Here is a 16,441-nt window from a genome sequence, read left to right on the forward strand (position 1 = left end):
GCGGGTTCGATGCGGTCACGACCACTGATAAGTGTAAATGCGCGTGAACGCTTCCGTGATTGTAAATATATTGTGCGTAATTTATTTGCGTGTTATAACTATTTAAATGTTGAATTTTCTCACTTTAAACGTGGGTTTCTGAGACTTAAATCTTTGTATAAAATATATCGTCATCTCTGTCTTTCATATTTAGCAAAACAGAGATATATTCTGATTACGTTTACGGTGGTATTTTTCCTAATTTTGCCAATTTTCGGTGCGTTTTTCTACTAATTTGTTAAACAGAAATATGTATTACAAAGTGTATGTAACGATAGTGTGATCTCTCTCTCTGATATTTGCATGCAAATACTTTTAAATGGTAATTGACATTTATTTGTATTTAGCTTATTTTTTTACTTTGCATCACCAGTTTCCTCTTATGTTTTCTTTCAAATGTCGGCAACGAATATATAAGTTTTAAATTTACATCTTACTAGCTCTATCTACAACTGTCTGAAATGTTCGTATCATTGCGAAGTACGATTCTAACTATAATACTAATGCAACTAAAATATCAAAAAATATACGAACGGAATGCGATACGCGTAACGTTAAAAAGAGGTACCGTCTAGCATTCTACACCTCAAGTATCGCGGAATGGAGCCAACAATATGATTCGTCGTCCATTTGCCGCTTTGTTCGTAGTCAAAAGAGCCAAGGCTTCACCGCCCGAGGCGTACGAGGGTACCAATGCGATGGTTTCGTCGAATTCTAAGTAATTGATAGCGTGGTACGGGAGGGGGAGTGAGGGGTCGGGAGGAGTGAGGCAAGCGGGAGATTTGGCAGTTGGCCTTGACAATGAACCGGCGGCGGCACGCACACAGTCGCGACTGTACGTATAGCAAAGCACACATGTGCGACCATTCCACGAACGGCCTCTCCCACACGATTATTATTAGGGTTGTCTTAAACTGTCGGTAGATTAGATTTTTTTTTTATGTTGGATCAATGATTTTTATTCATCAGTCGAGACGAACGCTTCCGGTACGTCGCGTAATGGAAATGCTGTTTTTGTATCACTTAAAAACATCTAAATTGAATTATTATAATCTATATTATTCATAATCTATACTTCTAGTATTAACATTAGGCAACATACAGGTACTTATTAAGGTTATATTTTCACAATTCTATTCACACCATAAGTCCTATAATAGTCACTTAACCAATTCCTTAGTGTTAGAATCTGAAACTAATCAGACTAAAAAACAATGTTAAAATATTAAAAAATAAAAGTTCGTGTTAGATCTTTCCTCTTTTTCCATGTCATATCTTTTCTCTCTCTCATGTAACGAAAGACAGCTAATATTACCTAATCTTTACCAAAGTTGTTTAGGCTTTTACCTATAATAAATTATTTAAAACTATTCTGTAAATATAAAAATATCCATCAGTGTAGAAAGGTGAGGTATTCTGCTACATATAAAGTGTCCTTGAGTTAGGTTTATTATCGACATGAAGGAAAAAAACGTACACGTCCTTATTCAGACTGATGTTTGAGACTATTGAATATCAAAAAGGCACTTTATGTAATTTGGACGCAATATTATCGTTAAATAATAGGCAAATGAAATTTATGTATTATTTAACGATTAACTGTCGCGTTCGACTCTATCCGGGTGGAATTTAAAATAAAACCTTATTAGCCTATGTGTTCTTCGTTTGCAGATACAAACATCCATCCATCAAAATTTTCTCATTTATATTAATAAGGTAAATAATATGGTTGTCGCAAAAGGTAAAACCATATTCTCTATATCAAACCTTCACACATAAAGTCAAATACAAATCTTTGAAATGTTGAAAAAAAGTTAAACATAATTCTTTGTAAAGTAAAATCTATAAAACAGCGACACTTGATATATATTATAGGTATGTTTAAATGTGTGCGCGACCTTGAAGTCGGCAGCCCTATAGCCAAAAAAAATGCCCGGCGTCGCGCGTCGTGCCTGCCCTAACTCAACATATACATAGATATCCTAGGGCCCCTCGATACAGGCCGCTCTTAGTATGCCAATTTTTTAACACAATTCCTTACATTTGGTAGTACATTGTTCTTAGAAACGTTAAATTATAATAGCATACAACCAAAATGGTTAGTTTTTATATATTTTTGTTCCTTATACTGCAATCTTTGTATATTTTATTCATTTAATGGCTGTAAGTAACTGGTTCTGATATAAAAATACTATTTAATTATAGTTTTATTTTGATGTATATGTTTAGGAAATAAAGCCAGAAATACTTAATATTTAATTAAATACAGAGGGGCGAGACAAAGAGAGGCAATTCCATAAAGAACTTCAAAAATGTATAGAACTGACAATAACTTACGATATGTCACGTGATTGTCACTTCTATAGATTTTTTAATTTCGTTATGGAATCACTTCGAAGCGATAGCACTTTGTTTAGCCACGCAGATACGCTTAGAAGAACCGTAATATAGAAAATTTTGATATAGCAATCGTTATTGATTAATAGAACGACAAAGAAGTTTGATTTCTCGAAAATTATTGGAAAATATCACAATAGATGTTTGGACTCTGGATACCATAGCTTCAATCAAAGACCTAACCTTTAACATTCCACACGGCGTTCGTTTTTTACGCGTCCCTCTTTTGTTGTCTATGTTTTAGCGCATACAGAGACGCGGCGAATTTTAATGAGGCCCTGTCTAAGTTTCGTGTTTTATATATCTACGTATGTTTAATAGTTTTTTGATGGCCTTGGTTTCCCTTTTAGAAACTAGGATGAGTTATGCAGACCTTGTGTTTTTTTTAAGTGTAAATGTTGTTATTAAATTTGAAGTTTATTGTAGGAGTTTTTAAGCTTCGTCTCTTGTTGAATTTTGCATTTTATTATTTAAAGGAATTATATAAATCCTAAAGAGTATGTGTGAGTGTTCGTGTGATTTAGGAAATACATGTACATGCTTTCTTCAACGTGTTATGTGATTTCTTAAATTTAATTTAATTGATTGTTTAGATTATGGATTATCTGTGTAGGCCAGGGGTTGCGAACCTTTTCGTATAACGTGCCGTACTTCTAAAGAAATATGTAATAAAGTCATAGATGTGGCATTAAACAATTTTTACCTTGTGATCATTGACGTGACCAGTATATTGTGTCCATTGGTTTGACATCCCTGGTGTAGGGTGTATTCAAAGAATTAAATTCGATTCCCACTTACGATCTAGCAAAATTTTATTTATTGGGGAAGTATGTTGACATAACAAGTTTAGCTCTTATTGTGAGTCAAATGACATTAAACCGAAATGTATAGGAAAATAAAGGTATAAAAAAAATTATAGAAAATAAAATATTAAAAATTCAGTACGTATGTGTCTTACAACACAAAGGTTCTACGACATTTTGATTTCGATATGAATTGTAGTAGTTGTGTGTTTAAATAAATAAGCACTAAATATACGATATTTCAAATAACATATTGACGAATAGATATGCGACAAGTTTACCTTGAATTTCAAAGATTACAATCGGCTGTTATTTCTTTAAAGTTATTTTTAAAAATTTGGATGGAAATCTTTTTAATATATAATTTTTATAGAATTATGTGTCGTGATTAAAGGTAGTTTCAAGTGTACACTGCTCACCCTTTTTCAGTTTGGATTTTTACATACGATGCGATTAATAACTTTGTATAAAGCAGCAATATATTTGACTTAGTTATTCTTTAAAATCAAAATTCATAAGTTTTCCTCGCTCGTTTTGTATTCTGTCATCATTAGTAAATAGTATAGCGAATTCAGATAAGGCACCAAATCCCTTATTTACCTACAAACTACGTGCCAAACAACGTAACAAATCTCTTATATACCTACGAACTACGAGCCAAATGATTGGCCAATGGAAGTGATCGGCCCTTGATGCCCTTAACGTTGGCCATCCCACTAGCACCGCAGTGGCCACGGCATCAGCCAATCTCTCAGTCGCCCACGTGTTGAGTTCAACCACCCCGTGTGGTGGGGCGGCTGCGCGTACGCATTGCGTGACGCCGACACAGCCAGTGCGTAGTCAACGCTCGTCGACGCCGTGTCAATACAAATGTAAACTTTCAAACGTCATTTTGTTCCAAACGAGAAAATGTATCAATCGTTAGCATGTTCCAATAGTTCAAATGTTTCGAACGTAACAAGTATCAAACGTGCTCAGTGTTTTATCTTCTCAATGACACAAAGTTCAATTTTGCTGCAACATATCGTAAGTAGGATGAGAGCATTTTTATTCTGGTATATTTAGATGTTATGAGAGAAATAAGATGTATAATTGGCTTAGTAGTGTTGTGTACATCGGTCATTAACCTCTACGTTGTAAGTCAGCCAAATTAATTAGGACGGGCAATAATTACCTTGTTGTTATGATGTCCTTCAAGTAAATAAGTAATTTGACGTAGTAAACTTCCAACTTTTCCATAAATTTATCTTGTGGCACATGATTTCGTCAAAGCAATGATGCTAGGAAGTTTTTGGTAAACAGCGTAGCAGACATCTAAAGGTAATGCACCTAAACTCTTCTAGTGGTACGTCAAAAAAGCATTAGCAATGTACAAAAACTACTACTAAACTCTGTCAGCGCGGAATTAAAAAAAAATCTTAATAAGTAGCCCATCTTTTTATCCAGGCTATGTTCTACATCTAAGCTAAATATCAGCGAGATCCATGCAGCCGTTCTTGGAGATACTTTCTAATAAATATTCATATTTCTAAACTGTCGCATTTATAATATTAGTAAGATAAAAATACGTATGATACTTATTTACAATGTTCGGGGAAGGTTTTTATTAGCGATCGTTGCATCATTGACCTTCTAGTATCAAATGCACAAACAACGAATAAATAGAATAAAACAATATTAACGCCGGGTTCGTTGACCTTTGTTATTGATGCACTTGTCGGACTTGTTGGCACAATTTATGCAAGTCATATCATCTTTATGTATCATATAATGCTTCTTGTTTTTGTTACACCTTAATTCGATATACTCAATTAATATAACTAAGGTATAACCTTTTAATCAAGACCAGGTACAAATGTCCGGCTCGGAGAGGACCAGAAAATATCCTTTGTTACACGTGTTAATAATAATTGAGTAATTTTTTTTAAAGTAGTATAAAAGCTAAAAGACTGAATTATTTTTCCACCACTTCTAATGTTCCGGAATAACTTCCTAACTCTTTAACAAGGCAACATGATCGCGAGAATCACGTACTCGCCCTCCGTACACGCAATCGACGATGAGAATATAAGTATAGGCATAGCGACTACATGTCAACTGTATAGATTTGCTCCGCCGTCTTCAAAATTGCAGCAAATTTATCCACAACGATCTTGACAAACAGGTTGCAAGAGATTAGCGGAGACAGAAATATCGGCGACGCACGGTGTACGACCCTCCATAACATTGTATTGCGTAAGTCTCCTAGCGACTAAAAACTGGGTTTCGAAGATTTACGTTGCCTTGTGCACGAGAACCTAATAGAACATACGCGATGGAAACGCACTAGCAACAAAAACTCATTGGCTACTTCAGATACGATACCGAATAGCTTTTTTTACCGACTAGATATAAAATATTCTTTCGACAGTCAGGAACAATCTTACTGATATTATAAATGCAAATGATTGGCTAGATGGATGTTAGAAGGTATCTCCAGAACGGCATAGATGTAGAACATAGCTTGGAAGAACCCATAAGCTACTAATTAAGTTTTTTTTTTAATTCCGCGCGAACGGAAAGAGTCAGCTAGTGTTATATACATGTTTTAGCTTTATTCTCCCTCTCTCTTCTTTCCTTTATTGCCAAAAAGGGAAAGTGACAAGGAAAACTTCCTTTCGTACTATTAAGATTATATCTTGCGGTAAAGTAAACCAGTTACAACTGGTATCAGTTTGTATTAGCACGCCTTTATATGTGTTACAATGTTACTATTTATTATTATTGATAACTTTAACCTTTGTCCCGCCGCGTGATAACATTTAACTTGAGGTTTTATTCCAATAATTGTGATTAATATGTTAACGTCGAAGTAAATTTGTAAAAAAATTCCATGTTTTTAATGAAGCCCACACAAGGTTTATCACGTAAAATGGGTACCCACATAATGTAAATATATGGTAATTTCATTATGATTGTTATGTCTTTACACTCAATCTATGATTCTTCCGTCTATTTTAAGATATTCAATGTGTCTTTCTTATTTCTATTTATCCACTAAATGATTTCATCATCAGCTCACTATATGTCCCCACCGAGGAGCTCGGAGCCTACCCTATGTTAGGGGTAGGGCCATAGTCAACCACGCTGGCCCAATGCGGGTTGGTTGACTACACACATAACTTTGAATTTCTTAGATATGTGCAGGTTGCATCACGATATTTTCCTTCAATGTAAGAACGTCAGATAAATGTACATATGTAAATCGGAAATCGAAAAAACACATTGGTACATGGCGGGATTCGAACTCAGGACCTGCAGATTGCAAGTCAAGTGCTTGACCCCTGAGCCACCGACGCTTCTAAATGATTACGTTATTTTTATTATTACATGTTGTAAAAAAAAATAAAGGAAAAAGCTCTACTTGCGGCCAGAAAATTCTACCAAACATTATTAACTTATATAAGACGTTAAGTATTCGATGCTGTTCTCCTGGTAAAATTTATTTTCAAAATTGCGTTTGTTTAATTCCCCTCTCTGTAATAATCAGATCTTTGAGTTGGTGAGAGGGAACTTTGTTATACGAGTAAAATGTCTGGCCCTAATGCTAAGGTCGAATTTATCGATAGGGCACTCACCTTATTGATGACATAATATATAAATTGATGAATATGTTTCCAAAAATCGATAAGAATTAATATGTGAAATCGCGTGCAAACTTAAATATCGTGGTTTGTGTTAAAAACATGTTTTGTTCACGGATGGGTCAATAAAAAAATATATATCTTTAATCGGTGTTTTTATTAATTTGTGTTAATGATCAGACTGGAGAGTATTTAAAACTAATATGATTAAATTGTACAAAAAAAAGTTACCCCGGTGCCCCAAATCCGACATTTTAGCATGATATAGTCAAAAAGCGAGCAAGCGTCGGTGGCCGCCATCGCGACGGCGGCAATAGGCGGGGGGCGCATAGTTTTCCGCGGCCGTTCGTCCGCCACTGTGGCGTAGGTCGGGCGCGGTGTCGATGTACGACCAATGTCACCCGGCGCGGAGTTTCGTAGCTCACTACCCCCCCTCCTACTCCACAGCCCCTTCCCACACCCGCCGACCTCCGGCCAGGCCGCTAGCACCGAATGTCTACATGAGTCAACCGACACGAATCATTTCCGAACGCCCGCCGGTCGACGTCTTTGATTTTTTCTAAATGATTTTGTTGTATGTTCATACGTTCATATCACGTGTGGTATACCGGCCAGCATTGGTCTTCCAAAATTAAAACATCTCTGGATGTAACTGGCATATAGACCCATATCCGAGCAGAATATAGATTGAAGGATGTTAACCAAAAACGATGTTTTTTTTTAAAATTTCAGCTTCGATTGAACAATTGTTGAACTTGTTTTCCATCCTAATTTTAACTTGGACACGTGTATAAAACTTTAAATTTTTCCATCAGTTAATTGTTTTGAATCGAATCTAATTTGTCATAGTAATGTTTTAAATTTTTTATCTATATGTATTTTCATGACACCTTTTACCGACCTTACGCAATATATTTGGCATTCATTCGGCACGTCAAGTATTACATTGGATTTGGGAATACGAGATATGAATACTAATGTTTCAGGCATTTATAACTCTCGTATTATTCAATTATGTAATACATCAAATCATATACAGTATATACAGTAGTATACAGTTGCCATGACAACAAATGAAGAATCTGTTAGTTCTGATTCCATGGGAAAAACGACATAACACATTATTACGTAACAAAATTACGGACCCTTGTCGTGTTACGATGACATTTTTACAATCTTATCGTAGTATCTCGCTCGGTTACCGTAAATAAACGGGAAGTAAGGTCACGAGTTTTGAGCTCCTCTAAATTTGCGAGTGTACAGTTAATTTGTGTGTAAACGGATTTATAGTGGACCTATTAGTTAAAGAGCATCGGTGGCTCAGAGGTCAAGTACTTGACTTGCAATCTGCAGGTCCTGGGTTCGAATACCGCCATGTACCAATGTGTTTTTCGAATTCCGATTTACATATGTACATTTATCCGACGTTCTTACCGTGATAGAAAACATCGTGATGCAACCTGCACATATCTACGAAGAAATTCAAAACACATGTGTGAAGTCAACCAACCCGCACTTGGCCAGCGTGGTTGACTATGGCCTAATCACACTTAACTTAGGGTAGGCTCCGAGCCCTTCTGTGGGGACGTATAGTGAGCTAATGATGATAGTAGTTAAATAATTCCTAGTTATAACAAGCAACTCTATTCCATTTCTAGTTCGTTCAACAGAAATGTATCGTTGCGAGGACAGTGCGACATATCGTTTAAATGTTTTTGTTGTTTACATTTGCGTAATATTGCATTGCGTCATACTCTTACAGTTTAATAAACATTGTATTTAGGTCGCAGTCAGTGTATTGAATTAAATAATGTGTTGTGTAAAAGGATATATATATATATATATATATATATATATATTTATTGATGATGCATTACTAAGCAAAAAATAATTGTATATGTTCATATCATATGACAGTTTCCGTATAGACTGTTAGTATTAAATTATTATACATTAAATTTTAAAGAAACAATACTATTTAGTATTGAAATGTTTGGAAAATAAATAATAGGTAAATTGTTAAGATAAAGGTTATATAGAATTAAACATATATGTACATACATCTTGACATACAGTATATGTAAATAGTGTGAAACGTATATTGCAATTTTTATCTTATAAAATACATAGCTACATATAGTTTAGTATACATAGGTTGGTATGACACGCTAAACTAATAAATTAATTTCGCAAACACTGGAGAATGTCAACATGAAAAGCAAAAGTTTGTCCCCGAAAAAAATATATTCACACTGATATTCCCTCAAGACCTTATATTGTCATTTCCATAGTAAATTCTTCACAAAATATCCCCCCCTGTGTCATCACCCCCTCGCACACCAGTGCTAAAAGCGGCCATAAAAATTAGCTAGAATAGCGGTCGAGCAAGTCGCGGCTCGGCGGCTGAGCGGCGGCGGGCGGGTCCGTGAACTCTCGCCGGCTCGACATTGCGCCGACATTGACGGGGCTAAATAATGCAGATAGCGGCGGGTGAACGACCGACAGCCCAATATCACCCACGCGGACAAATGCAAAACACCTGCCTAGTGTCGCCGGCTTATATAAGCCCGCCCCCGCGCCCCGCGGCACCCCCGCCTGCCCATCTGCCCCACAGACCTACCCCAAACACGCTCGTCTTGCTGACTTACTTTCTCATATGGAAGATTTATCTTCCCACATACGTTTTATGCACAAACTTATAAATTGGATAGTCGACATTGTCCATGACATTCTCAATATCAAGAGTTCAATTAGAGTAGGTGGTAAAGGATCGTCTAGCCTAAATTTAATTACACGTAAAATCAGAGCGACTTCTCCGGAAAGGGATCGATCTTTGAGGGGATCTTTTAGGGGAAGGGGGACTTATGGTTGGCAATTGTTTTTCTTTTAAAACTTGTAAGGACTTCAGATAAATATTTCCCAGACATACGAAGTTCGTTGCGTAATATCATTTGAACAGAACAATATTGTTGACCTACATATTGTTTTAGTAACATTTATGAGCGTCTGAAATATATAAAAACTTTTTATAAAAAATATTACTGGTTGTTCAACCGCCATATTTGATAAATTTAACATTTTACGAAAATTTTAATTGTTTTTTTAATAACTATAATGTTAAGTCTTACAAATGAGGTCGAATTGCAATATTTTTTTGATGATGTAGACATATGTTCGCTTAACCCAAAGACCCAGACTAACCCAGCGCTGTCTGGGTCTTTAGGTTGCATAACTAAACGTAGCCCATTGCCCCAGCGACCTATCACAACCGTAACATTGTTGTTGCTTAAAGCTCTTTCAAATTTAATTATAGCCCCGTTACTTATGGTTTTCTATCAAGGATATTAGTGATTGTAGTTTGAGGTAGAGCAAAAAAATTAATAGAAGTTACAAGGTCCGAGACAAATTAATCTGTTGTAAAATATATAATTTAAAATTTACAGTAAAATATTGTGGATTAATTTTGAACTTTTAATAAATAGTTATGAAGGTAGTCTTTATAATTTAATTTTTAGCTTACTTTTGTCCGCCACTCTGTGTTCACGGAATTAATAAAATACGAAATTTTACATCTGTGCTAAATTTTATCGATCCGTTGAGCTGTTCTGGATCCATCTACACTTTGTTATTTATGATATAAATTATTAACATTAGTAGAGTAATATTAGTAACAGATCTAACTTAAAGGACTTGATTGTAGAGACATCTATGTAGGTAAAAAAGCCAGTAGAGTTCCCCCAGTAAATATGAAACTTTATATATAGTGACGTCATTTGGTTTGCTATGCGGTCTTTATAGAATGGTGGCAAAGGTTTATGCGTCCTGGAATATGTTTTACAACAAAGTAAATTGATATAAATATTGAACTGTTTTAGTTATTATATTTTTCGTATAAATTAATTATTGCAAGTGTGAAAGTGAATTTTAACATTATATAGGCTGTCGTCTTCTTTGTAGTTTAATATTTAATAAAAAAAAAGTATAAAAGGTCCGAAAATAAACAGCAGCGCGGTCGTTAAACCCAAAAGTTCTAGGAGAGGAGCCACGTCCGCCGCTCAGTCGGTCTGTGGGCTGGTGGAGGTCGTAGCGAGCTCGTGCGCGCGGAAACCGCGCCGGGGTCAAGGCCGCCGTCTAGACGCAACCCTCCGGCACCCCTGCCGACATCCCACCGCCCTTCGCCACCCACGAACCACCCGAACCTCGACAGCCGCCGAATTCGCCTGGGCATAGCTATACCTGACCTACCTAACATAATTCTTACATAGACCTAAGCATATTTAGACACGGCGTCGACCGGTTTACAAGCTAGTTATTACAGTATTACACTAATGCCAATTCTGTTTTTGATTATACACATTTACAGTGTCTGGCGCTTATAAATTATCGTAACCAGTTAATTATATAGAGATATAAATACCTCTTAGTTTGAGGAACAAATCGACCTTGTACGCTGTTCAGATCGATTTGGTGCGTTTTTTATGAGCGATCTTTATGGATGCATAAATATTATACGTCTACATATTAAATTGAAACGTTGATATAAAAGATCTTAAATTAGGAAAACAAAATAGAGAAAAATAACTTGTTTTATTAACTAATAATGATATCGAATTGATAGAAAACAAAACAAATTATTGAAAATAAAAATATTTCAAAAAAACATTGAATGGATTATAGATTTTTTCTTTTTTTTACTGATTAATAAAATTCTTTGTTTTATTTTTATTTTGTGTAAATCTAAATTAAAAATTAATTTCAAATGTGTTGATTTTAGACATAGTGATGTCATCATTGACTCACAGTGTAATTAATACAAGAATATAGACGTGTCCATTGTTTAACGGTTTCCCTGAGAATTATCGGCGATACGATAAAAATGTGTCCATGAAGTCATCGGTTACTGTCGGAAGTTAATAGCAAACTTTTATTTCAAAGCACAATTTAAGATCTCGTTTCATATTATATTGCTGGCCTAAAACATTTTTCATAAGTACACGTTATTAAAAAAAAAAACTAGTTCCGTTTATTTTATGTAAGCCAGGACGTGGCTTCATTGCTGAAATACCCATACAAGAATATATATTCTTGTATGGGTATTTCAGCATATACATCTGTTTTTTTTTTTAGAAGAGATTGAGAGTGATGTCAAAAATTTTGTAATGTTTTGCCAATGTAAACCCACGTTAATGTTCTATATATCTGTATAACTAACGCGATGGCCTTGTGCCCGGACCACACACAAATTTTGCGCCATCCGTACAACAACAATCTAATTTTTAACCTGCCAATCAAATACACCGCTCAAGGAAATCCTGTTTCTGCCCTCGCCTATACTTGCGATACCGTTTCTATACAAAACCTTTTTGTTCGATGTTTTTTATCCTTTGTTTTATAATTTAAAGTTAGCCAGAATTTTTGATTTTAGAACTTTTTTTTTTGGTATCGGGGGAAATCATCGTAAGATACCTTGCCTCTTGGGGGAAAGACAGGGTTATGTGAGATTCTCACTAAAACCCCCTCTCTCTCTGGATCTCCAAAGGAACGCACCGGAACCCTTTGCACTGGGCTTCTGCACGACTCCAGGAAAATACTTCCTCGTGCCTTCGCAAGATTCGGCAACATCGGACCACGCAATGTTGCCGTTTTCTCGGTTGATTTTAGAACTTGGCATATTTTTATATCTACATTTAAATTTCGAACATTCTGTGAAGACGATAGATTACTGGCAAGTTGTAATAAAGGAACTTTTTATGGTCATTACGTTTGTGACGTTACAGTTAAGAATGAATTTGTACTTTTGTCTTTTTGTAAAGTTTATAGAACCGTTTTTTTGTTTTACTGTCGATTTGAAGAGTGTGGCAAATTACAAATTATTTAGTGATTAAAATGCAACCGGTCCCGATAAAAATACTTATTTATAATTTAAATTAGGTGCTTTGTCTGTACGGCAATTGTTTTTTTCTTCGCGATCGACCAGCGAATTTCGCGTTTTTATTTTGTTCCTACAACCAACCCACGCTCGGCTATTAGTAGACTGGGAAGTTTTTAGTGAGATTGAAATTAAGCGTACTAGTGTAGATTTATTACAAGAACACCTTTGCAAAACAAAGTTTGATTGTTATTTTATGTTGCTACTTTTCCCCGATAGAGAAAGCTACTGACTCATCTTTGACCCATTTATTTATTTAAAGACCTACATAATGCATGACCATTGAGATAAAAAGACGAACACTAAGGATATGTTAACTCTTCCCCTATCAGACCGGTATGGTGATTACGTAAATTATAATTATTTTTTTTTAACCGCGTAATTTTTAATGTTCAGTAAAATTAATCATTATGCACACTGTAAATGAAAGGTTATAAATTCAGTATGAGTCAAAAAGTTGGTACAGCTGTGCAAATTGCGATATTAAAGCCCGTTCAGACGTCTTCGAAACACTCTGTAGTTCGACAAACATTTAGGCCTTGTGAGAGAGACCTTTTTGTCAATGCCATATAAAATGACAAAAAAATAACAGATACACCACCACAATGTTAGTGGACAGTAGTAAATGCCAGTAACAACAATATCTGTTGCACGAAGTTAATCGATTTATAATAGAACACACAATAGACAAGATTTTTTTTTTATTCTAGCATGCAGCACGACGAATGTTAACGCGTGAATAACAACTACACCTAATCATAATGTTGAGGTAGGTCCGACGGTAACATAAATAAAGATGGCGGCTAGGGTTAGCAGTTTTCAATTTTTTTTATTATTTTTTTTAATCTAAAAAATGTTAAAGTAAACTTAGGATAAGTATTTATAGATTTTAAATCGTTTCATTATGTAAAAAATTATATTTGAATAACTTTAATATGTATATTCTTCCAAGTGTATATGTAAGTAGCTAAGTGAGATTTTGTATACAGTATGAAAAAGGAGTCATTATGATGTGGCAACCCTAGGATAGAGTTTTTCAACGTCGTCTATTTGTGACACAAGGTGAAGTGACGTAGTTACAGGCTACCGGAATACTTGTACATACCGTGTAAGAGCTTCGCTTATCTTGCATATGAACACGTGATAAAACGCCTAGTGAGATAAGTAATTTGGAAGTTAAATGTGCAAATTATATTAGTTAAAAAAGTTATATTTCGTTCCTACCTACCTACTATATGATAGATCTTTAGAAACTATGATCTTAAAACTCTATAGTTCAAATATCAAGTCACCATGCATGAATATAGTCATTCATCATCAGTCAGTGACGTATGTGAGAACATACGTCCCCACCGAGGGGCTCGGAGCCTACCATAAGTTAGGTGTGATTAGGCCATAGTCAACCACGCTGGCCAAGTGCGGGTTGGTTGACTTCATTCATGAACATTGTGTTTGAATGCAGTTTGTCCTGCCATAATTTTCAATTATAAATATGGAAAAACAATGTTTGCGTTATCTATACCAATTTTAATGATTCTCTGTCTGTTTGTCTGTATGTACGCGTTTGTTCGGATAATCTTTGAAACGGTCAGACCGATTTTATCGAGATTTACGAGAAGGTAGCGCATACTTTTTTTATCCTGCGCGGATGTAGTGGCGGGCGTCTACTGTAGTTGCTAGTATGTAAACGGGATGAATAATTTGAATATTTGAAGGTTACTTGCTAATCTATACATATATAGATCGTAATGGAATAATAATACAATGTGTATACAATGATAACAAACACGTTGTTTTTTGTCGTAAAACATTTGAATCACAAGAATATTCACAACCTAAATATGAAAATAAAATGGCGAACGATATCCTTAAAAGGTTTCACCCTTTTCTAAGAAATCATGTTGCATTTAAGTATATGAAAGTGGTATACCAATAATAGAGCTATAAAAGTGTGATATTCAAAAGGAGTAATATTTCAATATCTAGAAACTTCTTATTCAAAAATTGGTTGGCAATATTCTTCACTTGACGTTATTCTATCCAGTCAACCCCTATTCCATTCTTCTTCTTCTTCTTCTTTTAGTTACTAGTGGATCCCCTATTCCATTAATGTGTAACATGACATATTGTCTCTGGTTTTTTCAACGAGAATGAGCGGTATAAAAATATGTTTTTTATATAGAGTCATAACTCATGAAGATAATGCGTGCGCGTTGTCCAATCTAGTGCAAGTTGTATTTTGTAATATAAATTTAGAAGTATACGTTTTATCTAATCTGTTCCTAACCTACGTATTTGGGTAGGTCATGTTTCATTGTTTTATGATTTCACGTAATTTTTCGATAATTTCCTATACGTAATATTAATGAGTCATCTAACTTTTGCATCAGTTCTTTGAATGTAGACGAAGAAAGTAAATTACTACCCTACACAAAGTAACTTTGAGATAATTAAAAATGTATGCAAGTTACTAACTTTTTCGTATTACACAGATTTTGTGGAATCTACTAATATCGTTAATACAATGTGATTTTGTTTTCGAGTGATGTTTGCTTCAGCTAGTCATAAAATATTCTTAAAATATATTAAGAAATGTAAAAAGAAGACCTTGATGCGATAAAATTTGTGTAAACACGCGAGTTTGTGCGGCGCGGAATAGGTATATATTCATAATCACTCGCTAGCGGGTCGTCGACCGTGTGCCCGTGACTTCACCTTCGAGTCTCGTAGATAATGGCAATTCGACAACACGGCGGCGGCGCGCAACTGTGCCAAAGTTAGGGTAGGCCCCGCCCGTGTCGCTTCAATACACTAATGACATACGGACCACATAGGCATAAAAAATTATAATAATACTAGCTGTCGTCCGCGACTCCGTCCGCGTGGATATATAAAAAAACTAAAAATAAAAAAATGAATAAATATCCTATGTCCGTCTCCTGGCTCTAAGCTACCTCCTCAACAATTTTCAGCCATATCGGTAAAGCCGTTCTTGAGTTATAAATATTGTAACTAACACGACTTTCTTATATATATATATATATATAGATTTATAGACTTTCTCATATAATTATAATGCATGTGTCATGATGCTATATGGTTTTTAAAGTCATGATTTTAATCAGACTATAAATGTTTGAAAAAAAATTAAATGATTAAAATAGGTAATCATTTTAAATTAGACAATTGTATAAAGAATTTATATTAAGTAAATAAATAAATTACTTTAAATATTGAATTAATGAAAAACACGTAAAGCCTAATTTAATTTCAACGCTAAGCCTGTTGCTACGCGCATTAAATCCAACCTTGAGACTTGAAGCATCATAAAGCATGTCTGTAAAGATAAATCAATGGCATATGTATTGTAATAAAATTTAGTTTCCATGAAACAAAATGGCGTCGTTTCATATTGGCCTTGATCGGTATCCGCTTACCGAATTTCACGCAAGCGCATTAACTTGTGTTGGCGTAGGACCCCAGGTAGAGCGTGTTCAAGTAATTAATTATATAAAAAAAAACTGTATTACTAAAACCTTTTTAAAGGATATAAAAACTTCAATACGTAGCATTATCGTAGAAGTGGTAATGTAACCGTAGCGATCGTAACCCTAAAGGACGAAAGGTTTGTAACAAATTTTTACTTAACG

At 35.0% G+C, this 16,441-nt stretch overlaps 1 protein-coding gene across 8 annotated transcripts in view; it reads left to right on the top strand.

The window, feature by feature from the left end:
- ERR (estrogen-related receptor) overlaps nucleotides 1–16,441 on the top strand; it is a 32,306-nt gene that overhangs the window by 7,748 nt on the left and 8,117 nt on the right. For 2 of the 8 annotated variants that reach the window (XM_013315398.1, XM_013315399.1), the window contains exon 1: nucleotides 4,062–4,265. The exons of 4 other annotated variants lie outside the window; for them this stretch is intronic. In XM_013315398.1, coding sequence (XP_013170852.1) covers nucleotides 4,149–4,265 — 117 coding nt within the window. In that variant the 5' untranslated portion in view covers nucleotides 4,062–4,148. Of the gene's footprint in view, nucleotides 1–4,058; nucleotides 4,266–16,441 lie in introns of those variants that run through there. 2 more of the 8 variants (XM_013315395.1, XM_013315397.1) reach the window with 2 other exon arrangements.

This window comes from Papilio xuthus, unplaced genomic scaffold, assembly GCF_000836235.2.
Source record: "Papilio xuthus unplaced genomic scaffold, Pxut_1.1 DF826961.1, whole genome shotgun sequence".
Lineage (NCBI taxonomy): Eukaryota > Metazoa > Arthropoda > Insecta > Lepidoptera > Papilionidae > Papilio > Papilio xuthus.